General features: G+C 51.9%; 2 protein-coding genes and 1 long non-coding RNA gene across 7 annotated transcripts in view; 1 reads left to right on the forward strand and 2 right to left on the reverse strand.

Moving 5' to 3' along the window:
• The window catches only part of COG2 (component of oligomeric golgi complex 2), a 62,866-nt gene extending 61,160 nt beyond the window's left edge, over positions 1-1,706 (forward strand). For all 4 annotated transcript variants that reach the window (XM_086382577.1, XM_086382578.1, XM_086382575.1 and 1 more), the window contains one exon: positions 1,051-1,706. In XM_086382577.1, coding sequence (XP_086238703.1) covers positions 1,051-1,152 — 102 coding nt within the window. In that variant the 3' untranslated portion in view covers positions 1,153-1,706. The remainder of the gene's footprint in view (positions 1-1,050) is intronic.
• LOC147342691 (uncharacterized) lies at positions 879-2,872 on the reverse strand. Its single transcript, XR_015157081.1, has 2 exons — positions 2,675-2,872; positions 879-2,039 (listed from the first exon to the last, which is right to left on the reverse strand). It is a non-coding gene; the product is annotated as an uncharacterized LOC147342691 (long non-coding RNA).
• A 2,300-nt stretch (positions 2,873-5,172) lies between these two features.
• On the reverse strand, positions 5,173-16,577 carry AGT (angiotensinogen). 2 transcript variants are annotated; one of them, XM_086382579.1, is made up of 5 exons: positions 16,542-16,577; positions 11,419-12,275; positions 8,226-8,493; positions 6,587-6,731; positions 5,173-5,859 (listed from the first exon to the last, which is right to left on the reverse strand). In XM_086382579.1, exons 2-5 carry the CDS (start codon positions 12,245-12,247, stop codon positions 5,671-5,673), a joined length of 1,431 nt encoding a protein of 476 aa, XP_086238705.1. In that variant the 5' UTR covers positions 12,248-12,275; positions 16,542-16,577; the 3' UTR covers positions 5,173-5,670. The 2 variants fall into 2 exon arrangements, with proteins under 2 accessions (XP_086238705.1, XP_086238706.1); XM_086382580.1 differs by lacking the exon at positions 16,542-16,577 and adding an exon at positions 14,400-14,825.
• Positions 16,578-25,881: the final 9,304 nt, after the last annotated feature.

The raw sequence follows: 25,881 nt of genomic DNA on the forward strand, positions 1-25,881 counted from the left end.
TTCCCTCGCTGTGGCAGCAGAGCTACTCTTGGTCGTACTACATGCTTCGCAGGCAGTGGCTTCTCTCGTTGCCGAGCACAGGCTCGGAGGCCTGTGCTGCTTCGGTGGTTGTGGCTGTGGGCTAGTTGCTCTGCGGCGTGTGGAATCTTCCGGATCAGAGACTGAACCCATGTCGCTTGCACTGGCAGGCAGATTCTTAACCACTGGGCCACCAGGAACAGCTTTTTGCTAGAGAAAAAGTGATATCATAACATTCCCATCAAAAGATGCTTGGTTTTCTAGTCACTCTTTCTTACGGCTCAGCGTCATCACTGAAAATCCAGATTTTTCCCTTTTCAGGTGAATTTACAGGGACATCTTGGCAGAAAGTCTATTACCTTCTTCTGTTTACTTACTCTGTTTCACAAGAGACTTAAAGTCTTTTTATGGGCAAAAAAGTTGGCCATAAACAGATGAAGAGCAAGTAAGCAAAAGACCAGGGAGATGGGTTCTTCCAGCCCCCAGGCAAGCCGCAGCATGCCCGCAGAGGCTGCACAGTCGGCCTGGCGTTCTCCAGTCTCTGCTGTGCATGCGTGCGCGCGTGCTTGGCGGTGGTTGAATAAAGGGTGGCGGGCGCTGTGCTGCATCTCTGCTTCCGTGTGGTTGCTGTGCCAGAGTTGTTTCTAAGAAAAAGTTGTTAATGATATGCCAACAGATTAAGACCTCAGGCGAGTCGTTTTTTGAGAATTCTGCACTTAAAAAGTTCCTTTTCTTAGTGTGAATTTTCTCTTTCAGCCTATAAGAGAGGCTCTTATCCTGGTGAGAGTATGATTTAGTGAATGGAGATAAATCGACACTGACTTCTTAGAATGACCTCCAGAAATAAATGTTATAATAAGTACAGTTTTTAACTTCATTTATTTGAAAGTAAAAAATTATTGTACCAGTCTTCAGGAAACTGCCTTTTTCTGGTTTAGTGGAGGGTAAGGTGAGGGTGGATATCTTGTTTTCTGCTTTGTAAGGGTCTCTTCCACATTTAGCTAACTTGATTCATTCCTGTGGCCTTTACAGATAGAAAAGATGGGCCTGCGAACAAAGGACATAAGAAGCTTTCCAGCTCTTGCAGAGCTCGTTGCTGCCGCCAAGGACCAGGCAACGGCGGAGCAGCCTTAAGCATCTTGGAAGAACCCAGGGGAATAGAAAGTTGGACCTCACGCCTGCAGGGAAGAAAGCGGCTCTGCTGTCTCTCAGGCTGCAACAAGGACGCACGTCCACTCGTCCCTGAAAGTGCGCCAGGGCAGCTCCCTCAGCGTCTTTGGGTCTTCTTTCACCCAAAAAGAATACAAAACTCTTTTTCCGTTGTATGGAAGATAATTTTAAGATGTTTGAAACTTTCTACTATAGTTTACAGAGCAAATTATTTTATTTTTACTGTAAATCTTAGCGTGGAAGAGATGATTTCTAAAATATGATTGAAGTAAATATGTGTATGTGTGAATAAAAAGTCATCTTCTGGTCCGGCAGTTAGAAGTGGCTGGCTGCAGAGGCGTGGCTACACTGTACCAACGCCCTTCTCGGTGATGACTCACTGCCTCTCTAGAGGGCTGTACGGGCGGCTCTCCATTCTCCCGCTGGGTGTTCAGAGCAGGGCTCATCGCCCAGACCTCTGTCAACAGTAAGAAGCAGCAGGGGGATCTGTTTCCTAAATAAAAGAGTCTGCCAAAACATATGCACCTCTTATTTGTGAATTCAGCAAGGTCAGATGCCACGTCCCCTCTCCTTTGCACCTGCAGGGTCCTGTCATCATGGAGTGCCCTTCAGGTATGTGGCAGGTCTGGGCTGTCGGAGGGTGACCGAACATACCTTCCCCCTGAAGTCAGCAGGACCCCTGCTGACTGCGTGTGGGAGGAGGGGGAGTGCTGGGAGGGGCACTGGGAGCACGTGGTCGCTTTGTTCCTCCCAGATTCACACAGGAGTGCGGAGCACTTGTGCGTGGCTTTGGCTCTGCCCTTCAGCCCGACACTGACATGAGAGCAGGTGCACCTCCTCCTCTGGGTTAACTGTAGGGGAGAGAAAGAATCAGTGATAGGGAAGGAAGTAAGCAGGCCTGGGAGCTGGCAGGAGTGGCGAGATGGAACTGGAGAAGCAGGAGGGAGAGGAGCGGGGCCCCAGAGAGCAGTGAGCACTGCAGGCGGGGCACGGGCCCTGTCCAGGCTGCCAGCCTCCAGTGGGGCGTGCTCTGGCATCTCTGCTCTCTGTTGGAGAACAGGTACTCTCATCTTAGCAGGGAGGGCCCTGCCCTTGGACAGATGTGTGTCTTAGTTTTAGGAAGCTGGTGAGAGGAGCAACACTGAGACGGCAGGAGGGATCTACCCCAAGGGCGTGAGCCCTCTTCCGAGGAGCCAGCTCGCCAGGCTGGGCTGTGCTTCCTTGTGTGGTGCTGGGCACGTGGGCAGCAGGGGCAGGACAGGGAAGAGAGCTGGGTGTACAGTGGAGAGCTGCTGAGCTGGCACTTGCAGACTGAGTGGGACACTGGTCGCCCTGGGACTCCATGTTCAGCGCTGGGGTGCCTGGCACACAGACCTAGGATCTGAAGAAGCTAAGGGAAAGGCCTGCATTGCCCGCAGCCTCGTGCTCCAAGGTGAGCCTGTAGCAGCGTAACGGTGCATGCACACCCTGCCCTGCACCGTCACACCTTCTAGTCACACGTTCCCTGAGGCCACGCCGAGCTCTGCACCAGCAGAGCCTGCCCCGGCAGCTGTGCCATCCAGCCTTGGGCGGAGGTGGGCTCCAGCACTGTCTGCGGCCACTTGACCTCTCTTGATCGTCCCTGAACGTGGCGGACAGCAGTCAGGTGTATCAGCCCCTCATCGCCAGCACTGCTCTTCCCAATCTGCAGAAGAGGGAGCAGAAATTAAGCAGTGAAATGAGTAAGAGATTTGGGATCTGATGACATTCTTCATGGGGCCTTGAGATGACTGCCCCTGGCTGTCCTCAGGCTAGGGCTCGTGCCCACCAGGAATATCAGATTGAAGGTAACTGTGGCTGCTGGATGATGACCTTATCTACTGGATAAGCACTGTGCAACCCCAGGAAGACATAGGATTTGCTGCAGAAATATTGAAGAGAAATCTCTACAATTAATATTTTTGTGTTGAATTATCTAGAACATGCTGCTATTGAGTGTCCTGACCAACTTTCGTTTTGTCAGAATAAAAGAGCTCCGCAACAAGGACAGCGAGTCCATTAGTCTACTTCCAGTTGCTTTCTGAAATAAAGTCAAAAACACCAACATTCCTCTTCCTCCCTCTGCCGTGCTAGTGCTGTCCCAGGTCTATGCAGACAACTTCAGAACCACAGTTACGACTCAGGATAACTCTTGTCCGGCTGGGTCCCCTCACCCAGCACAAAGCTGGACTTTCAGTGGGCCCCTCACAAATATATGTCAAATGAGGAAAGGCATTTATTTCCTGGGAGGATATTTTTTGGCAAGCAGCTCTTAATCCAGTAATCACATATTTTGAAAATAACCATTTTATGTTTGAAGTTGTCTTAGAAATTACAGAAGACACTGCAAAGGTTATGTTTCTGGTTTGAACATGTGTCCCCTTGAGATCCTAAATCCAAGAGGTGAGTCCTGACTGGCTGCGGCCACATTCCCTTCTAGAAGCCTGTGTTTGGAGGGGAGCTTTTGAGCATCACTTAAAGCAGTGCTCCCTAAACTCTAGTGTGATCCCTGGGCCTCCTGTAAAGATACACATCCTGACTCAGGAGGTCTGGGTGGGGCCTGAGGGCCTGCCTCTCTCACAGGCTCTCAGGGCAGTGCTCCCACGAGCCTGTACGGGAGGGTCCTGTCCTTGCCTTTCAAGCTGCTTGGGGCTGTGCTCACAACTTGCGCTGTGGCCCCGAGTCACTGCTTTCTCCTCTTCCAGTCTCTCTGTTCCTCCCTCTTAACAATGATGGCTGTGCCAGCGCTAAGGCCTCACCAGAGCCCAGGGTGAGCTTATCTCAAGACCTTGAATCACAGCTGCAAAGCCCCCCTTGCCATCTAAGATCATGTTCATGGATGCTAGGGACGGGAGCCTGGCTGTCTTTGCGTGCCATTATTCAGCTTGCCACAGTTGCCCACAGGTGGGCACCCCAATCCCTGTTGTGGTTCTGTGGAACAGGACTTCTAGACAGGGTGGAGGTCATGAACTCTGTATGGACTAAGGTCCAATGATGTACTGGTGGTTATTCATTTATTCACCCAAGCGTTTCCCATTTTACAAATAAGGATGGGGAGGCCCAGAGAGGCTAAAAAACTGGATCTGGGTTAGTAAGTTGGAGCTGGACTCCTGCCAGCTGCTGTCTCTGGAATCCCTGCTCCTAAGCAATCCCATGCTGCCCCATGTGCTGGGTGCAGCAGACTAGAAGCCTCTGAGGCCCACCTCAGAGGCTTCCCAGGTGATGGCTGGGAAGGACAGCCATCACCCCTGACGTCAGAACTAGGCAGAGGGTTTTCAGCTGCAGAAGGGGCCCTTGGGTGTGTAGGGAGAGAGCCTGAGATGCTGGCCTGTGCTGGCCTTGGTCCAGCTGCAGACCCTGCCTCCATCCTCACAGCTCCCTCTGGACGAGCCAAACCCTTGGAATAGCTGCAATGGCCCAGACTGGGCAGCTCCTACAAGCAGACCGCCGATCCCACCCGTTTCCAGCCCTCCAGCCTCCCAGCTCCCCTGTCCCCCTGCCCTGCGCCTTGAGCCCTGTGGTAGTGGCTACACTGCAAGCCTACTTAGTCCTCTGAGTATTCATGGAAGGGAGGGAGAGAATGTGCCTTCTGTTCATTTCACAGTCAGGGGAAAACAGCAGCGGCCCACCTCCTTCCCAGGATTTAGAAGGTGGGGTCCCCACTGAGGGGAACATGTGCCCGTGTTCATGGGTGGAGATTTCTCTCTCCATCTTCTGATTCCAGGCGGTGTGAACAGCACTCCATGGGCGGGCCCAGGAGGACGAGTGACAGCTGTCCCCCGCCCAGTTGTGCCCAGCGGGGTCTGTGCAGCTGGTCACCACCGCCCAGAACTTCTCCAGACAAGGCTGAGGACAGCCTGTGCCTTCCATGAAAGCCCCATGCAAACGGCTCCAGGTCCTAGAAAGCCCTTGTGTTGGTACAGCCTGCTGGCTACCTCACACATATTTGTCCTGCCGCTGCCAAGGGAAAGAAGTTTTCTTTTTGTTTATTGTTGCAAGACATTTATTAGTAACAGGGATAATCAGCCAGGGATTACGGATTAACATACATTCAGACTCTTGTGTTTTTTTCATAATGTGTTTTTCAGAAACCGCAAATATCAGGGGAAGGGAGAAGAGAGAAACCCAGAGAAAGGAAGGCATGGGGGGCCCACTTGCAGGGCATCTTCACCGTCAATAAGCCAAAGGTAAGCCTGGGGCAATGAGAAAGGGGTGTTTTAACTTTAATGCCCAATTTTGTTCTCAGTGAAAAAGGAAACCATTTTTGGTTTCAAAGTCAAGCTGATGTGTTCAAACTCATCAGAAGCAATGGCCTGTGCAAAACAGGGGCTCATGGCCCTGCATCCAGCACCACCACCCAAAGGCTGCTCAAGGTACACAACGCACGTTTCCTGAGGAGCGGCTGCTCTCAGCTCCGGGTGGACCCGTGGAAGCGAGCGGGGGCGCGACACGCGGGTGGCGGCCTCACTCAGCACTCAGCGGGCGGGACACGCGGCCCAGGAAGTGCAGGGCGCCCGAGCTTCTCTCCAGGACAGCCAACAGGAACGGGCTGTTCAAGGTCACCTCCAAGGCCTCTGGCCCGGCTGGCTGTGGGACGGACTCTGGGGCCTGCTCTCCATCTGCTTTTAGTTCAAAAAGAACGCTGTTCAGCACCTGCAAAGCAGTGAGCCTAGGCGTCACTCCTGAAGGCCTGGGCCCCAGGGGGAACCATTCTCCAGCCTGCCCACCCTCACTTGACCCAACTCATGGGACGCAACGGCTCCTCTCCGAAGTGTCCCTAAAACCCACCTGTCTCCACTTTCCCCTGCTGTCCCGGGCAGGCGGAGTCTTTGGCCCCTGGCCCCTGGCCCACCAGGGCTTGCTTCCCCTCTCTGCTAACGGCAGAGGGCTCCGAGGCCAGGACTGTGAGCCACCCCCACTTCTCAGCCTCCCAGCATTAAGGCACTTCTCAGCTGTGGGTTGCATCACCCCTGTGCTCCTGGGACAGTCCGTCCACTGCTGTGTGCTTCCCTGAAGCCAGGAGCTGAGTGCCAGGGCCAGCGGCCAGCCTAGAGGCTCTGCTCACCAGGCCCTAGTCCTGGCCCTGCTGTAGGATCTGGAGAGGAGCCAAGGCGAGGCCTGGCTGCACCGAGCCGCGAACACATGCAGGGGAGGGTTTCACTGCTCTCCAGCTGTCCCTGGGAAGACCCAGAGAGCGCTGGTCACTTCTCCCCCACCCTGGGCCAACAGCCTCCTGGCCACGCGCTCACACCTCTCCATCCTAACCGCCTCTACCCAGCCCACCCTCTCGGTGACGCCTCCCCTGTGTCCCCCTCGCCCGTGCCTCCCACTGCACGAGCACACAGAGCCACGGCAGGCATGGATGCCCCCCGCCCAGTACCTTTCCAACTCTAAGGTTGGCATCGCTGATTTTGCCCAGGTTTGCCTCGGCGCCCAGCAGGGTAGGCAGCTTGGCCTGGGCAAGCAGGTCCTGCAGGTCATAGGACGCTTTCAGTGTCAGCTGGGGCATGGTCAGGTGGATGGCCCTGGGGAGACGACACATGTTGACCAAGGGTATCTCACAGTGTGAGGCCCTGGGGCACGCTGGGCTCACAGAAGACCCGGGAAGCATGTGCTCCTGAACGAGGACCTGTTGCCATGCTCACTCAGCTAGGGTGTCTTGGGAAAACTTTCAGCAATAAACACACTAACAAGCTTTCATTTTCTTTGAAATACTATGAGAGGGAGGTACAAAATTCAACAGTGGGGCTCTGAGGGATTGATGTGAATAGTTGTCAGTTCTGTCTCCTGTTCCTTTTTTCGGTTGGCTGCATTGAAAGCACATTCAGTGGGTAATCCTCAAATGCTGCCCTCTAAAATAACGTCCTGTCTCATTACCTTCCAGTGCAGTGGCGAGCTCCCCGTGGGAGGGAAAGGGGCGGGGCAGGCACACGGTCAGCCTCTGGGCGTGCCACTTAGGTCAGGCCAGGTCACCTCCACCAGAAGCCCTGCCTTCCCTGGGCATCGCTGAGAGCCCACCGATGTTTCCAGTGACTGTACGTGGCTGTTAGCACACCATGTCCATAGCAGTCTATTCACAGACCCCCAAAGGTAGAAGGGACCCCAGTGTCCCATCAGTGGGTGGATGGATACACGGAAGGCGGCAGATACACACAATGGAATACTATTTAGCCTTAAAAGGAAGGAAATTCTGACACAAGATACAATATGGGTGAGCCTTGAGGACACAACGCTAAGAGAGATAAACCCAACACAAAAGGCCAAATACTACGTGGCATACCCCTACTGGGGTACACCGAGGAGTCGGCACGTGGAGACAGAGAGCAGAAGGGTGGCTGTCGGGCCGGGCAGGGGAAATAAGGAGACAGAGAGCAGAAGGGTGGCTGTCGGGCCGGGCAGGGGAAATAAGGAGACAGAGAGCAGAAGGGTGGCTGTCGGGCCGGGCAGGGGAAATAAGGAGTTAGTGTTTACTGGGCACAGAGTTCCAGTTTGGGAAGGGTAAAAGTTTCTGAAGCCCATGGTGGGTAGCACAGAAACGTGAAGGTATTGATGTCATGTTGATAAACACTTAAAAATTGCTCAGGTGATCGATTTTATGTTACATGTCTATCACAGTTTTTTTTGAATGACTTAAAAAGTGTTGACCTCAGGAGGTCCCCTGTGCCCCTCAGTGCCTGTCTCAGAGCAGAGGGCCCGCTGGATGTGGGCCTCCCAACCCTGCAGCTCAGTGTCAGCACAAGGCAGGTGGATTCGTCCTCCCCTAAGTCTCCTGCGCCCAGAGAGAGAAGATAAGAGCTGAGTCCCTGCCTGGAGGGGGTGCTTTGTGGGGGTGCCCAGGCCTCTACTCACCTTTCCCACCTGCCCGCCCCCCGCCTGCTGGGCGCCCAAGGCTCAGCCAACACGGCGCCCTTGCCCACCCACGTGCCCCCACTCCCTGGGCAGAACTGCCCACGCAGATCCCCGCTCTCTGGGGTGGGGGGGCAGCCCAGGAGGGTCCAAGCAGTTTCCTGGAGCCATACCGAGGAGAGAGGTTCTTCATTCGGGTCAGGAAGTTGTGCTGGAAGGTGAGGGCCTCCACCTTCCGCAGGTCGGGGGTGTGGTGCGGCTGGATGAGCAGCAGGTAGGTGTTGGCGCTCAGGGGCACGCGGGTCACGGAGAGGTTGTTCTGGCTGTCGCTCCAGAAGTGGAAGGTGCCGGTGCCAGAGAGCATGGGGACTGACACCGAGGTGGTGTTGTCCACCCAGAACTCCTTGAGCCCTGGCAGCAGGGAGAAGCCCCTCATCTTTCCTGGGGACCCAGCAGGAGACAGGAGGGGAAGAGTAAGGGAAAGCACGGGGCTCTGGCGGAGCAGAGGGCTGCCCCTAAAGCCTCCACCACCACCAAAGCCTCCTTCCTGGCTCTCCCTCCCCCCGCCCCAGGCTGCTCTGCCCTTTCCTGGCCCCTCAACTTCACCAGCCCCAGGGCACCCAACAAAGCCTTCCTCCTGCAAAATCCACCAACTGCCAATGTTGAAAACGTAGAACACGCCAGGCCCCAACCTGAGGCCCACAGAGGAAAATCCTACCCCACTATTAACAGACCAGGTAAACTCAGACCCAGAGCTGTCCTGGCCCCAAGCCTGGGCTCTGCCCTGCTCACTTAGAAAAAAAAAAAAAGGCACTATTTTTCAGAGAAGTTTTAGGTTCACAGCAAAATTGAGAGGAAAAGTGCAGATATTTCCCGTATACCCACCACTCCCCAGCAACACACAGCCTCCCCCGCACCAGCTCCATTAAACAGCACATTTGTTAACACTGATGAACATCATCATCACCCAGAGTCCATGGTTCACAGCAGAGTCCACTCTTGGACATTTTACAGGTTTAGACAAACACACAATGACGTATCCACCATTATGCCGTTGTACAGAATTGCTTCACATTTCTTGGTACCCCTCCCTGCTAGAGACCCAGGATGACCAGTGGATGTGAGCTGTGAAACCTTTGTGCTGGGCCTTGAGGGGAGGGGCAAGGCTCCTGTCGCCTCGCACCCCTGCCAGTAGGCTGTGGCCTTGGGGTCCTGGAGCTGAGCTGCCAGCTGACTCAGCTGTTGAGCAAACTGTTGAAAGCACTGTCACTCGGGCGGTCTCCATAGCAGCCTCTGGGCACACAAGCACACCCCCTCCCTCTGCAGCCTGCCCAGCCCCTTGAAAGGCCCATTGTGTGGTTGTTCCTGGGAGAACAAGGTGAAGTTGAGGATGAGCCCATCATGAAGTGGCCCCTGGCACTTGGAGGTCTGAGCAGAGGTGACTAAGTGAGTCAGGGCCGTGAGTTCTCTGAGGAGCGAGAGTAGGGAGCTGGGGAAGGGTGCCCAGGTATTGGGAGACAGGAGTAATAGGGTCCCCAGCCCTGCCTTGTCCTCTAGCCTGGGATCCCTGTGTCTTCAGGCAAGTTCAGCTCACAGGAGGGCTGCACACAAGAAGCTGGCCCACAGGACTGACAGGAGGCTTGTTAGTTTATAGGGAAAAAGGATGCTACCTCCAAAAAGATACAGGAGTCTGAAACAAGGGTACCTGCCGCCTACCCTGCTCATCTCATCGCACAGCATCCTGTCCTCATCCAGAGATTAAGAACATCTCGCCAGGTTAGAACAACAGGTGTGGCCCATTTCTGGGGCCAGTGGCTCTCTCTGACTCTGCCTTTGGGGAGTAGGCCTTTCTCAATGAGCTCTCCTCCTGGGCACCTGTTAGTGACTCTTGGCTCAGCCCAGGGGCCCCCTTGGTCCTACATGGGGTGCAGCCACCCTCAGCTCCGGGGTCCCTGACTGGACGCTGCTCCCAAGACCTGTCAGTGCTGGGATCTGTGCGATCCTGGGCTATCACCTTCCTCCTTCTCCCGGGGGGCAGCCTGCTGCCTCTTCTTGGCAGCTTTTCAGACTTCCAGGTTATTGTCAGAGTAAGAAAACAACTGTGTTCTGGTCAACCTTCCTCTGTCCTCACAGTTCTGCCTTCTGGCCGCCGACATCCTTGTCTCTCAGTTCCACTCGTTGCATATGTTGATGGGACCTCACACACAGTTTCCCTGGCCCACCCATCCATTCACAGAGCTTCAGAGTCTTGTTCCTGGAACCGTTTGCTGAGCAATTGCATAACCTTCCAACCATTCTTCCTGCCTCCAGTCCCCATAGCACAGGCCAGGGACCTCTGAGCAGAATGCCTGGCACCCAGCTCCCAGCCACCCACAACTCCAACCTCCCATTAGCACATTCAAAGTCTCAAAACCTGGCCTTGACCCATCTCTCTGGCCTTGCCTAACACTGATCCCATTCTGTCCCTCTGAGCTCAGGCCAAACAAAGTCACCCCTGTTCTGGTTCCTCGCCCTGACCCTTGCAGTCTTGCAGCATTGCCCAGCCTTCCTTCTGTTCTCTCCCAGGCGACATTCTTCCCCAAGCACTCTGAGCCCCGGGCACCTGCACAAAGCAGCTTGCCTTCAGCTCTGGGGCTGAGGCATTGGCCTGTGGGATCCAGCTTTCTGGTTAACCACAGTCAGCAAGCTGAATCCGGGCTTGTGTGGCCTCCCTATTCTCCCCTCTGAGACACCAGCTCAGAGTCTTGCAGGTAATACATCTCCAATCATTATTTCCGAATGAATGAACAACTTGTGTGTTAGGCATTATTTTGGTAATAACTTTCTCCCAATATGAAAATGATCCCAGCAAACAAACTGGTTATTTTTGCATTGGACAGTGAACTTCTCAAGGACAAGATCCCTTGACCTCAACAGACAGGAACCCATCTCTTCTGTGTGTGGAGCTGGGCCACGAGATGTGTGTTTGGAAACCAGGGCCCTGCTTGTGGCTGTGCCATCAGGAGCGGTCACTTTGTTTGTCTGAGTCTTGTTCATCACTGATGAACAAGGGCAATCATACCTCTTCACCGCATCTCAAGGGGGTCCAGTGATGAAAGGAAAAGGATTCAGCGTAGCAGCTGCACATAGTAGGGTGGCAGATGGGGAGGCCAGTGCTCAGATAACGCTCATCCAAGGAGCCCAGTGGGGCAGCCACTTGGTACTCTGTAAGGCTGGCCCCAGGTACTTGTTCATCTGCCCCCCTGCCCATCTCCAGGCATGGCCCTGCTCAGCTGAGCTGAGATGCTGGACAGTGGGTTCATACAGAAAGAACTGCCACCCTCCGGCACTGGCCAGGGGCAGAGCCCCGCCAAGGGCTGGCCTTACCTTGGAAGTGGACGTAGGCATTGAAGAGCAGGGTGCTGTCTGGGCTGACCGCTGTCAGGGCTCTGCCCATGTTCCACCCCGTCACTGACTGCATGAACCTGTTGATCTTCTCAGCAGCGAGATTTGGGTCCGTGGACAAGTCTAGTGAGCGCGGGAGAGTGATGGGGGCAAAGGAAGAGAGGCTCTGCACGAAGGGCTGCTTCAGGTGCAGGCCAGGGGCTGTGAAGAGGCCAACCACCGTGGACAGGAGCAGCCTGGCCTGACTGCTGGCCCCACCCTGGGCGACCAGAAGGCCCTGGATGGTCTGCAGGGAGGACAGGACCTTGTGGCCATCCAGCCGGGAGGTGCAGCCCTGACCCTCTCCAGGGACACCCAGGAATGCCTGTAGTCTGCTGGCCGTGGGGTCTAAGGCCCCCACATAGAAAGAGGTCAGGGTGCTGAAGAGGGCCACTGGGGAGAACACAGCCCCACTGGCCACACTCCATGTCTCGCTCAGTGTCTTGTACATGTGGAAGCCCATGAAGTTGAGCAGCAGCCCCACCTCTGAGGCCCGCAGCCGATCTTCAGCCTCTAGCTTCTCGGTGGCTCGAACCAGCTGTTCCCACAGGGCCTCCTCATCCACTGCGGATGACTTGGTCTGAATGGGTACAGGTGTGAAAGTTGGGTCTGGAGGTGTCTCCACACTGGGTTTCTCCAGCTGGTCACAGTTGCTCTTGCTGTAGACGAGGAGGTGGAAGGGGTGTACATACACCCGGTCACCAGCAGCCAGGCCAGCCCAGGCCAAGAGGCAAAGGATGGCAGCCCCTAGGCTCAGGCCAGCAGGAGCCATCTCTGACCAGGCACTTGCTTCTGCTATCCTGAAATATTTTGTGAAGAGTTAAAGGGGATTATTACGTGTCTTCCAGCAACATTCCCTGCAACCAGTCAGCACATGAGACATCCATCCCTGTCTCGTAAATTTCAAAGAGAAGAAGTGGCTCAAAGCTCTGTGAAAGAATCTACAGATACGCTCTAGTTGCAAGTACACCATCGTGGGCTCACCTGCGCTTTTGTGGGCTTTATTTCGGGGTTGGGTTTGGGTTTTATTTTGTTTAAAGTTTAAAGTGGTAAGGATGTCTGAATATTAAGACATTTGTGTATTTTAAAGAAAAATATGAAATGGGGTTATTTTAATGTAAACACATGTTTTCATAAAATATCGCAGGTGTTTTTATCAAGAATATGTAAGCGGCTGATCCATTTTTACCTTAGTTAGTGGTATGATGCTTCAGTCAATAATTACATGTTTAACAAAAGAGAAATATAGAAGCATCTTAATTTATTTTTAAATGAACGCTTTGAGTAAAAAAAGTATCATGATAGTTGTTATGCCGAAATTTAAAAACTCATATGTCAAAGTTGATGGAAGAAATTTTTACATACTCAAGTACGGAGAAATCATTCTGGTTTATCCAAAATGGAGCTGGTGGCCACTGTGGATGTTGTTTCAGATATGTTCTTTCATCACTGCAAACTTGAATTTACTGAACCTTAAACTCAAGGCCGCAGTCCTAGCTGCCAGCTGCAGCCTCTGGTCCCAAGGCCCCTCCTTGTAACTATGCAACCGTTTTGAGCCCCAACCAATCCTTGCCTGACAAACAGCCTTACTTCTTGCCAGTTCCAGTCCTAGTTCTTGACAAACAACGTACCTAATTGTGCGGTTTTCGCCTTCATAAGCCTCCTCTGTTTTGCTGTCTGGTGGAACACGACTCAAGTGCTTCCTGAATCTCTGTCTCTCTGCGATAGGCCTCAGTGTGGCTCAAATACAACAGTTGTCTATTCCTTTTATAGATTATTTATTGATTATTTTTGTTAACAAACTCCTGACCCCTAGTGCCTCAAAATGCAACTGTATTTGGAGACAGTCTTTAAAGAGGTAATTTAGGTTAAATGAGGCCTTTAGGATGGGCATTAATCCAGGCTGACCGGTGTCCTTATAAGAAGAGATCAGGACACAGGGAGAACCGCATGAAATTACAAGGGGAGGATGGGGAGGAGACCACCTGCAAGCCGAAGAAAGAAGCCTCGGAGAAACCAACCCTGTCAACACCTTGTTCTTGAACTACCAGCCTCCAGAATCATGAGAATACAGATTTCTTCTGTGTAAGACTCCAGTCTGTGGCTCTGTTGGTAGCAGCCCATAACACCAATATGCCCACCTGTTCAAGGCTATAAATTTCCCCAAAGAACAAAATGTGGGGCAGCAGGGGTCTTTGTGGGGCTCCAAGCTCTAGGGTAGGTGGTAAATCATTTTGGAATACGAGACCAACTCACACAGAGGTTTCTCCTGTGCTACAAATTAGCCTGACAAGAAAATAGTCCAGCTGTGTGGGGAATGTTCCCCTATTTCCCCAGCTAAGGTGTATAGTTTAGAATGGAGATCTCATATTTGTTTGGCACATGACAATTCACAAAAGCTCTTTCCCATGGATTATCCAGTCTAAGGTGTCACGTAAGCTAAGATTGTTTCACTTCTTTGCAGACACAGAAAGGGGAGTTCTGAGATACAGAGAAACATCCCCAAGCTCATGTTACAGCAAGGATGTAACAGAGATCCGATTCCAACCTACTTTACTCTCATAGGGTATTCTCCATCCCGGTGCTCACAGGACTCACCCAGAAAGCCTGAGAAACTAACAATCTGAGTCTCACCTCCAGAGATGCTAATTAACTGACCCTGGGAAGGGTCTGAGAAAGGGCTTTTAGTCTACCAGTGGTTCTAACATGCAGCTGGAATTAAGCACCATAGACTCAAGCTGGGGAAGCCCAGACATCCCTGCCTGTCTCAACCCCCTCGCTAGCTCGCACTCGCCCTGCGGAGTAGATCTCCGAGGGACTCCAAGTCATCTGTGCCCAAGCCCATTCACCAACAGTCAGATTTCACTGGCCTGTGTCCAGTTGTCCGGGGAGGTGCGACAGTGTAGAACCTCCGCCTGCCTCACCTGGGGCAGGTGAGGTGGGACTCGGTACCTCTGCCTCAGCCTCACTTCTAGCCAAGAGAACAGGCGTGGGATGAGCTCCTGGGAGAAAAGGCTCCTGGGTCGGCTCTGCTGGCTTTTTCTGCGATGGTTCTCGCTGAGAGATGAATATGCCCTTGATGGGTTCATTCAGCTCTAGCAGTTTTTATATGACACCTCCTTCATTTGGGGGGAGGGGAGTGTCGTACTACCAGGTAACGGCTCAGCCTTCCCACTCCCCTCCTCACTCTCCCCGCCTTCCCAGAGCTGGCCTGGGGCTCCTCGGAGCTACGGTACATCACCACCAATTCCAGGTCGCCTGGAAGCCTAGCTGGTTCCTGCACACCCATGCACGCCTGGTCAGGTGCGGTGACTGCAGCTGCCTGGCGAGGGCCTCTGGATAATGCGCATGTACTCACTCTGCTCTAAGTGTCAAATTGCCAAGGGAACTCTGACCTCTGATCTTAACCCCCACCTACTCCCCTTCCAAGCTGTTTGACTCCACCCACTGTTCCCACAAGGAGTTACACAACACGGAAGAAAAGGACAGAAACTTCTCTCTTTAGAGGCCTTCCTGTCAGGCAGGCCTAAGTTGCCCGTTGACACTGCTCCTGGGGAGACTGGCAGGGCCTGAATCCTTCAGGAGCAGGCCTAAGGGGCCTGGGCCAGCCGCCTCCCAGCTGCCTTCAGGCCCAGGCCCGTTTCAGGAGATTAACCAGGTAGAACAGAGGCTGTTGTTTGCTCTCAGTTGTGGTCGGTCTCACTGGCCTAGGTGCTAAGCCAGCACGCAGCCTCCCAGCCTGACAGCCACGCCTTGGGTTTTCTCTTCCACCCGCCTACACCTGGGCTCCCCCTCGACCAGCCTCTCCTGCAAGGCTTCTTACGTCTCAGGGCTTGTGCTCAAGGCTAATGAGGACGGTAGCAAACGCAAGTGCAAGGCTGCTCACGGTTTGAGTGACGTCAGGGGTCAAGTCTGAACCCTCACAGCAGCCCACCTTCCTGTCTGGGCCTCCCCACCACCGACTGCACCCTGCGACTGGCCCTCCACGCCCGGCACTCTGGACTCACTCCTCCTGCCCTCCTCTCCTCGCCCTGTGGCGCTAGTCACCTGCAGCTCTGATCACTGAGTTACTCGTGTTTCTTACGTTTGGCATTTATCACCTGTCTCCTTCCACACGCACGCAAATCCTGGAAGACTGAGGTTCTTGCTCTGTTTTGCTTACTGATGTGTCCCACATTCCCCAAAATACAATAAGTGGTGGCTAGATGATGCTGTCCTGCACATGAAGAGAGCAGTTCGGAGACTTGCTCAAGTTCACACGGTTGGTAAGAGGCAGACCTAGTATTTGAACCCAGAGCCCCTAACTCCATCCTCCACACCCTCAAGCACTGATCTACGCGACTGTGAACAAGACTGTGTCTCCCTAGCTCACCCTGAAGCTTAGGAGCACTGTCGGGCTGCACTGCCAGGCTGCACTGGCACTCTTAATTTATAGCACAGTTCCCGAGAGAGGGAGGCCAGGTATTGCCGTTGGTTCCATTTTACAGATAAGCAAACCGAGGTTCAGGAGACAGAGTGATGAGCTTGACTGCTCAGACCTGGGCCTTGAACCCAGGGCCAGAGCCAGCGCTGCCTCAGAAGAGCGGCAGGAAGATAGAGCACTGCTCCCCTGAGCCCTGTGGGGACGCAGCCCGGGCTCACTGAGCCTGCCCTTCTCCCAGCCCCACTGCCTGCACAAGCCTTGCTTGCCCTCTGGCTGGAGGAGGCCCCAGGGGACTCCTTCTGCGCTGGCCGCCTAGGACCCAGTCCTGCTCAGAGAGAGCGGAGGACCTGGCCAGCCTGCCTGCTGCTGAAGGGAGCAGTTCCTCTGGTGAGACCCATGGTACGCTCCGGGGAGGGACAGCCCGTGCCTAGGGGAGAGGCACCCTCCGAGTCTGCAGTGCTAATGTCGGCTGCAGCCCAGGTCACCGCTGTCCCCTGGTTCCTGGGTGCAATTTAGCCACAGACTTCCAGCAGCTCTCTCCCATACCTGTCGACCAGAGCGCCCAGCTTTCTCCTACCAGCAAACAAGGCAGTCGCATGAAGAGAGCTGGGGAGGGGTGTGTGTGGAGAGGGCCCCCACTCACCTTCTGCTCTCGTCCTCAAAACAGGGTGGCCTCTTCCTCTGGCTGGGCCACCGAGGCCCTATTTATGTCTGAGGGGTGGGGATGGAGCGGTTCCCAGAGCGTCCTGTGCTCAGGCCGGCGGAAGGGTGTTTACATGACTTGGCCAGGCCGTGGGGGTGGGGGCCTCAGCAGCCTCCCAACTAGAGGGACAAATGCCAGGCCAGGCGACTCTTAGGATGGGCCTCCTTCCAGGAATCCAGGGTGATCAATGCACTGTTGCTGCTGACACTGAATGGTACACAGTCAAGTTACACATTTACTGAAGTTTGCTCGAGTAGGGGCTGTTGTTATGGGACACGGGAGCATCCCATGTGGGTTGTGATGTGTCTTTCCCCCCGGGTGTGATGGCCAGAGGTCAGCCACCCAAGCCTTGAGACTGAGCCCCCTTGGGGTGTGCTTCTGAGAGGCCCCAAGAACATGTGGGCTCACGGGCCCAGCAGGAAGGGGAAAGCCCTGCTCAGGTAGCCTGGGTACCTGACTGATGGCCTTGAGTGGCTCAGTGGTTGTCCAAATAGCCATTGGGGACCCACTCCATGTAGAGGCCTCTGATGGAGATGGGGAGAAACACACAACCCAGCAAAGCACACTCTAGAGATTGTGATTTATCCGGGGAGGCCACTAGACACCAACAGCAGGGAGACGGGAAGGCGCTCACAGATGCTTTCAGATTGTGAGATGGTTTAGTCTGCTAGAGCTGGAGAAGCTTTCAAAGTTCTCTCTGTCATTTGAGTCACACCTTGAAGGATAAATAAGTTGGTTCTTTGAGGTTAAAGAAGGGCTTTTCAGAGGTCAAGGCTGATAAGGCAATAGCAGAGGTGGGAAAGTGTGGGGCTTGTCTAGGGGTCACCACAGGGGTCACCCACAGGCCCAGGGGCTGAGAGGGAGGTCAGTGGCAGCAGCAAAGCTGCTTCTGGGCTGCCCCCCCCCCCCCCCCCCGCCTCCCCAGCCATGACGAGAGGACCCCAGACGCAGAGCCGAGCTGCAGGCCGGGCTCTGCAGGAAGTAGAGCTTCTGCACGAGATGCCAGGCTGGGTCTGGGCCGTGTAAAGTGAGTGAGGGAAGGAAGGACGCTGATTAGTGCCAGACACCATGTAGGAGGGGAGAGACAATGCTGAGAAAGGGACTGAAGATGCCTGGGTGAGGCGAGGGGCACGATGTTGACTTCTGCTTTAAAAAATGTTCTCTCATAGCAATACTGTCATGAGGAAAGATGGAGAGGGTCCAGGCACCACATTTCCAAGTTCAGGCTCCTGAGAGAATGATAAAACCAATAACCCCAAGAGGGACACAGGAGGTACAAGAACTCTGGCGAAGGACTGTGCAAAGCTGAGTTTGGATGGTATTCTTTCAAGGTGTCTATTGGAACTCAGTGCTGAATACTTGCTTAGATGGTTCCGATGCTCAAGAGGGAGATCCAGGCTGGGGACACAGATGTGGAAGGCAAAGGCACCACCGTGTAATCCAAGGCCTGCGGGAGGAGGTGTTTTACCCAGGGAGAGTCAAAGCAAGGAGAGGAGAGGAGAGGGGAAAAAGGGAGAGGAAAATCTAGCGAGAGAGGGAATGAGAAAGGAGTCGGCCACCACAGGAGGGATCCAAGGGGGCAGTGAAAGAAACAGGAAGTGGTATTCAAGAAGCCAGGAGGTAGTTTTGATAGGTGAGGACTTAGGGCCTGAAAGAGGTCTTTTGGGCAGAGTCATTAGTACTGAGATGTCTCCTCCCAAACTATTTTTGATCAATCATTTACTAACATTTTATTGCTCACCAAAGGCCAGGAGGAGATGAGTCGAGATCATAGGCAAGTTGGAGAGCAGCCTCAGGGAAGGATGAGGGAGGGACCAGGCTGAGATGGTTTGATAAGACCTCGGAAAGAGAAGCAGGTAGATTGAACAGTGAGCTGCTCTTTATTGAAATGTGATCATGAAAGAAGAGGATTATTCTGTATTTTCAACTTTAAAATAGAAGGATGAAGGAATTGACATTTATTCAGTGGTTGCTACATGCTGGGTATATAAATCTTTCAACATGGCTACGATATAGATGTTACTATACCTCTCAGGGGACACACACTGACTGCCCACCCCACCAGGCACCATAGTAACCATTTGCATGAGTTGTTTTTCGACAGGAGGTCCTGGTCAGGGACACAGAACTAATAAGCCACCACCCACCAGGGGAGTTCAGGAAAGGTCTAACACTGTGTGTCCAACCAGCTCCGAGTCCTTCTTGCTGGTGTCCATCTTGGCTGAACAAGGCGTGCACCACCAGGAGGGACTCTGAGTCAGAATGACTGGCTAAGGACAACCCGGAAACTAGTCCCATCACCATAAAACCCGAGACTGCGAGCCACGGGGCAGAGCTGTTCTCCTGGGTTCCCTTACCTACTGCTCTCCACCCGGGCGCCCTTTCCCAGTAAAATCTCTTGCTTTGTCAGCACATGTGTCTCCTCGGACAATTCACTTTTGAGTGTTGGGCAAGAGCCCACTTTTGGGCCCTGGAAGGGGTCCCCTTTCTGTAACACACCCACTTTCCAGGAGAGAAAACTCAGGTCCAAAGAGGCTCAGCTGCTTTCCAAATGTCACCCAGAACCAGTCCGGGTTTGCCTGAAACAAACACCCATTCTTTTCATGTCACTTTTGCTCATTTGTCCACCAATTATTTATTGAAAACCCGCTACATGCCAAGATAGGAATTCATCTCTGAGGTGACAACTGGAGGCAAATCAGGCATGATCACCACCCTCTTGAAACCTACAGTTTTGCAAGTGTTAGGATTAATCAATAGTCACATAAATAATGATTTATTTGCAGTTTGGATAAATGTTAGGAAGAAAAAGAATCGTGAGCAACCTGAGGATGTAACAGTAAGCCTGGTCTAGCCCGTACAGTCAGGAAGACTCACTTGGGAAAGGAGAAGTCAGGACAAGACTTTGAGGATGGGTGGAGTGGTCCCAGGAGCAGTGCTGGTGGGGCTGGGCCCGCACTGCCCGGGTCGACCTGGACCCACATCTAACAGCCAACGATTTTTTTCAGTTTTTACTTTGTACTGGGGTGTAGTCGATTAGCAATGTTGTGATAGATTCAGGTGGACAGTGAAGGGACTCAGCCATTCTTGTACACGTATCCACTCTCCCCCAAACTCTCCTCCCATCCAGGCTACCGCATAACATTGAGCAGAGTTCCATGTGCTAAATGGTAGATCCTTGTTGGTTACCCATTTTAAATACAGCAGTGTATACATGTCCGAACTCCTTAACTACCCCTTCCCCCATCCTTCCCGCCCTGCAACCATCAGTTTGTTCTCTGTGATAACAGTCTGTAATTCTTGCAGAGATGGGACAGACTAAGGGATGACATAGTCCCATACTATCCTGGGCCGGTCTCTATCCTGCTGGGCTGTGAGTGTTTTCTCACTCCTCTCTCTGCCCTGAGTGACCATGAGTGCCCTTCTAGCCCTAGGACTCCCTTACTGTCTGTTTAGTAAACTCACCTGGCCCTGCATCTTGAGAAAAAGATGCACTCAGCCCAGGGGAGGGTCTTGGCTGAGAAAGGTGCTCTCCCACTTGGCAGTCTGCTTTCCCTTCAGGCACTTAGTTTGGGCATCACAAATAAAATTTAGATTGTGCTCGTCAGTGTAGAATTGAAATGGGTCTTAGCCTAGCTCTCAAAAGGGCCAGAATGTTTCACAAAAATGACAGTATTAGGTTGTGGGGGGATATCTGCTATCTAGACAAATCATAACACACACATGTTTATTGAACTAGTGAATTTGGGGAAGGGCCTTGAACCCCAAGTATGTGTGTTACTAGATTTTGCTGCATCATTTCAAAATGGCTCAACAGCAGTGGGGAAACTGAGTCCCGAAGAGTTGACTCTTGGGACCAGAACTAGAAAAGGCCTCCCAAAAGTTCTACCTTTAGATCCCACGGGCCACTCTCCAGGCACGTTCCTCTAAGTGTCCCAAGTTCTCTGACTCCTGGGACCTGTGGAGTGGGAGGACCACGAGCTGTGTGGTCCCTGGTTCCTGTCTCTCCCCTTCAGGGCACACATTCTTCAAATGGTACCAGGGTTGATCATATGTCCAAGTAGCTCTGAGACTCGTGCCTATAGAACACGTCAGTTAGAGGAAGGCTGTCTACTAATGAGATCACTCTTGCTGGCCGGCACGAGACTGGCTTACTGTCCGTGTGCAGCAGGACGTGGGGTGTGTGTGTGTGTGCGTACTTTGTGGTGTGTGTACAGATGAGTGGTGTGTATGGTGTAATGTGTGTGTTTATGTTTGGGTGTGGATGTAGTGCGGTGTGCGATGGTTTATGTGTGTGCTGTGGTGTGGTACGAGTGATGAGGTGGTGTGTGTATGTGATGCATGTGTATGGTGCAGCACGGTGTGTGTGTGTGTGAGGGGAAGTGGTGTGTTCATGGTATGTGTACATCTGTGTGCTGGGCTGTGCATGTGTATATGTATGTATATGTGCGTGTGTGTATATCTGTGTAGCACGGTGTGTGTGTATGTGTGTGAGGGAAGTGATGTGCTCACGGTTTGTGTACATCTGTGTGCTGGGCTGTGCATGTATATGTATGTAGTATGGTATGTGTAGAAGCAGAAGATATTAAGAAGAGGTGGCAAGAATACACAGAAGGACTGTACAAGAAAGATCTTAATGACCCAGATAACCATGATGGTGTGATCACTCACCTAGAGCCAGACATTCTGGAATGAGAAGTCAGGTGGGCTTTACGAAGCATCACTACAAACAAAGCTAATGGAGGTGATGGAATTCCAGTTGAGCTATTTCAAATCCTAAAAGAGGATGGTGTAAAAGTGCTGTATTCAATATACCAGCAAATTTGGAAAACTCTACAGTGGCCAGAGGCTAGAAAAGGTCAGTTTTCATTCCAATCTCAAAGAAAGGCAATGCCAAAGAATGTTCAAACTACTACACAATTGCATTCATCTCACATGCTTGCAAAATAATGTTGAAAAGTCTCCAAGCTCAGCTTCAACAGTACGTGAACTGAGAACTTCCAGATATTCAAGCTGGATTTAGAAAAGGCAGAGGAAACAGATCAAATTGCCAACATCGAATGGATCATAGAAAAAGCAAGAGAATTTCAGAAAAACATCTACTGATGTTTTATTGTCTGTGCCAAAGTCTTTGACTGCATGGATTGCAACAAACCATGGGAAATTCTTAAAGAGATGGGAATACCAGACCACCTTACCTGCCTCCTGAGAAATCTGTATGCAGGTCAAGAAGCAAGAGTTAGAACCAGATGTGGAACAATGGACTGGTTCCAAATTGGTGAAGGAGTATGTCAAGGCTGTATATTATCACACTGCTTATTTAACTTATATGAGTGAATAGATAAGAGTGAAACACTGGGCTGGTTGAAGCACAAGCTGGAATCAAGATTGCAGGGAGAAATATCAATAACCTCAGATAGGCAGGTGACAACACCCAGATGACAGAAAGTGAAGAAGAATTAAAGATGCTCTTGATGAAAGTGAAAGAGGAGAGGGAATGAGAAAGCTGGCTTAGGACTTAACGTTCAGAAAATTAAGATCATGGCATCCTGTCCCATCACTTCATGATAGATAGATGGGGAAATAATGGAAACAGTGAGAGATTTAATTTTGGGAGACTCCAAAATCACTGCAGATGGTGACTGCAGCCATGAAATTAAAAGATGCTTGCTGCTTGGAAGAAAAGCTATGACCAACCTAGACAGCATATTAAAAAGTAGAGACATTACTTTGCTGACAAATGTCCATCTAGTCAAAGCTATGGTTTTTCCAGTAGTCATGTATGGATGTGAGAGTTGGCCTGTAGAGGAGGCTGAGTGACAAAGAATTGATGCTTTTGGACTGTGGTGTTGGACTCTTGAGAGTCCCTTGGACTGCAAGGAGATCAAACCAATCAATCCTGAAGGAAATTAGTCCTGAATATTCACTGGAAGGACTGATGCTGAAGCTGAAGCTCCAATACTTTGACCACCTGGTGAGAAGCACTGGCTCATTGGAAGAGTGTGTGTGGTGCACAGCTGAGCAACTGAACTTACTGACTGATGCTGCGTGTATGTAAGTGTGTGGTAGGGTGTGATGCGTGTGTGTGGTATATATGTAGGTGTACAGGGTACGTGTATATACACATGGGGCATACGTGTGTGTGTGTGTGTGGTGGCATGTGTGTGCATGTGTGTGTGTGTGTGTGTGTGTGTAATCTATCTACGTATGTGTGGCAGTGTTTGTGTATGTATGTGGTGGCGGTGATGGTGGTTTAGTCACTAGGTCATGTCTGACTCTTGCGACCCCGTGGACTGTAGCCTGCCAGGCTCCTCTGTCCATGGGATTCTCCAGGCAAGAATACTGGAGTGGGTTGCCATTTCCTTCTCCAGGGGATCTTCCCGACCCAGGAATCAAACAATCGAACCCAGGTCTCCTGCACTGAAGGCAGATTCTTTACCGACCGAGCTATGAGGGAAGCCCCGTATGTATGTGGTGGGATACATATATGTTTGTGGTGTATTCTGTGTGCATTTATGTGCAGTAGGTAGTGTGTTTGTTTGTGTTGTACATGTATATGCATGTTTTTGTGTGTATGTACATGTGTGGTGGGGAGTGTGTGTGTGTGATGTGGTATACACATGTAGGTGTGCAGTAAAGGCTTCTTGCAGTGTGGTGTGTGTCTGTATGTCCGTGGTGGGGTGTGGGCAGTGGGGGGAGCTGGGCATAGTGGCCGATAGCTCCCTGCCCACACAAACACCATGTGGCTGTTCTGTGAGCCCATCCTCCCCAGACGACTCACCCAGGTGTTTGGCTCCTGGCTTTTCACCCAGTACTCTCTAAACTGGAGGGGGATAAACACCATGTTTACTCCCAAAGAATATCCAATTCCTTCCTCTGTTCTCCAGTCTTTCCCTGAGTCCAGGAGTTGCTGGTCCTGACCCCTTCTATCCATCTTCCTGGGAACTCACTGGTTCCCCAGTTCATGCCCAGGTTAGCCCTTGACTCTGCTGGATGGCCACTCCTTTGTGGGCTCAGCTCAAAGGCTCTCCTCCCCATCTCTAGCCTTGGCCATGCCCACCACACCCAGGTTACCTCCATCTCCTCTGGGAGCTTCTGCAAACCCTACCCTTGAGTAATTCTCCTTGGAGAGTCCTGCTCACTCTCAGCTGGGAGGGAGCCTGCCCATGATCATACATCTTTTAGTATATTTGAAGCAGCTTCTCAGGAATCACAACTCATACCAAAGTTCATTCCAGCTTCGTCATGATGAGAGAGGCTCTAAACCAATGAAGAAACTTCTGTCTTGGTAATGATATGTTATTGGGGAAAAATAAGGAAATAATCATTGTCAGGTAGAACACAATAAATTATATCTGCTTACACTTTCTGCAGGATTGGTTCAAGTCCCTTGATCAACTTTCAAGGGTGACTATCAGTTGGATGGGTTTCCTATGTGAGGCTTTTAAACTCATTAAAGTAAATCAGAAAACTGCTAAAGCACTTTATCAGCATTTTATCAAGAATGTAAATTATCCTTGGCTGCTACTGCTGTTAAGTTGCTTCAGTCATGTCCAACTCTGTGCGACCCCATAGACAGCAGCCCACCAGGCTCCCCCATCCCTGGGATTCTCCAGGCAAGAACACTGGAGTGGGTTGCCATTTCCTTCTCCAATGCATGAAAGTGAAAAGTGAAAGTGAAGTCGCTCAGTTGTGTCGGACTCTTAGCGACCCCATGGACTGCGGCCCACCAGGCTCCTCCAATCTATGGGATTTTCCAGGCAAGAGTGCTGGAGTGGGGTACCATTGCCTTGGAGCACCTGTTCCAACAAACCACAAAATTTTGATGCAGATTTAGGACAGGTGGTGCTAGTGGTAAAGAACCCTGCTGCCAATGCAGGAGACACAAGAGACACGAGTTCCATCTCTGGGTCGGGAAGATCCCCTGGGGAAGGCCATGGCAACCCGCTCCAGTATTCTTGCCTGGAGAATCCCATGGACAGAGCAGCCTCGCAGGCTATAGCCCATGTGGTCCCAAAGAGTCAGACAACTGAAGCAACTTAGCATGCACGATTTAGGACTTCTTTCCAGTAGGTGCTATTTCCTGTGCTTTCACTGCAGCAGTGGACGTTAGGGACAGTTTATGTCTGGGTGATAAGGATTTGAATGAAAGTAAGTGGTGGCTGTGGACGACTTCATTTAGAGTTGGATCCACAGACCCAGCGTGGGACCAGTCAGCAGTCATGGGCTGCAGTGACGTAGTGGTGAAAGACGTCCCTCAGGCTGGTGATGTTCAGGTCTTTGTGGATCAAAGTCTGTTCTGTGCTTGTGAGATGAGCCTTAATCCAAACCAGAACTCCAGCTTTCCCAGTTCCTGACCAAACATCCTGTCACGGGACAAACACAGAACTACTGCGAAGTACAACAGCCAATCCAGGAAAGAAGAAGTGATTTGTTTACACATGTGAGGCAATCCCGCTTGGAGCCAGCTTGCAGGAGGTAAGGAAACGAAGGAGGGTAAACACAAGGACTGGGCTTCTGTTTTTACACCCAGGACAAAGCTGCTTGTTTCACAGAGGATTTGTCTCTGCCTGAATCAGACAGTCTTACTACGAGCATGCTCTGTTCAAGACACATAAGCACTAAACTCATTATTTACTGGAACCAGGGGACGGGAGAAGCTCCCTGTCCTGCATCCAGTCTTCGTTGCTTGTGGTGAGGACACTCCCGCCCTCTCTGAGCCCTTGTTGCTGCTCACCTTCAGCAAGTGAGCTGGGACAGACCTGAGGGTCTGCCTTTGCAAAAAAGGCTCATCAGGGGAAAGGCCATTTCTTTCCAATAAAGAGCACTCACGTATTAATACAAAGAGTTTTCTCAGTTTGCTCAACGAGCTTTAGATTTCTGGTAAATAAAACAAAATAGTCCCAGCCTCCCATTTCCCCAGGAGGAATCTGTAGGGGGAGAAGACAGTTCATCATCCGTATAATGATGCTTGGGGCCGCACCTGCAGACTGCTGTATGCAGCCTTTGCTGGCAGAAGTGCGGCTGCTGCTTCGGATGCAGCAAGCCATGGACTGGAGAAGATAGTAATTTGGCATAGCAAGTTCTGGGAAATGTGATTGGGTCATGTTTCAGGAGTTATAGCCAAACTGATGGCTTTTCTTGGTCATTGAGTGCAGTTGTATAAATAAGAAGTGGTTTGTCTGTCCCTGTTAATTTTAGCATTAGATGACAAAATTCCTGAATTCAGTTCCCCTGTCTTGTGAAAAGTGGTGATAAACTTTATGCCAAATACAAATGG

Source organism: Bos grunniens, chromosome 28 (assembly GCF_055505025.1).
Source record: "Bos grunniens cultivar Pamir isolate PY7600 chromosome 28, Bosgru_T2T1.0, whole genome shotgun sequence".
NCBI lineage: Eukaryota > Metazoa > Chordata > Mammalia > Artiodactyla > Bovidae > Bos > Bos grunniens.

What these genes read in the sequence shown, in the direction of transcription:
- AGT (XM_086382579.1), bottom strand. Translation starts at nt 12,247, where the DNA reads ATGGCTCCTGCTGGCCTGAGCCTAGGGGCTGCCATCCTTTGCCTCTTG. An exon ending in TGCCTACGTCCACTTCCAAG is followed by an intron (nt 8,494 to 11,418) that starts GTAAGGCCAGCC and finishes CTGGGTCCCCAG; the next exon opens with GAAAGATGAGGGGCTTCTCC. An exon ending in ATGAAGAACCTCTCTCCTCG is followed by an intron (nt 6,732 to 8,225) that starts GTATGGCTCCAG and finishes TCGTCTCCCCAG; the next exon opens with GGCCATCCACCTGACCATGC.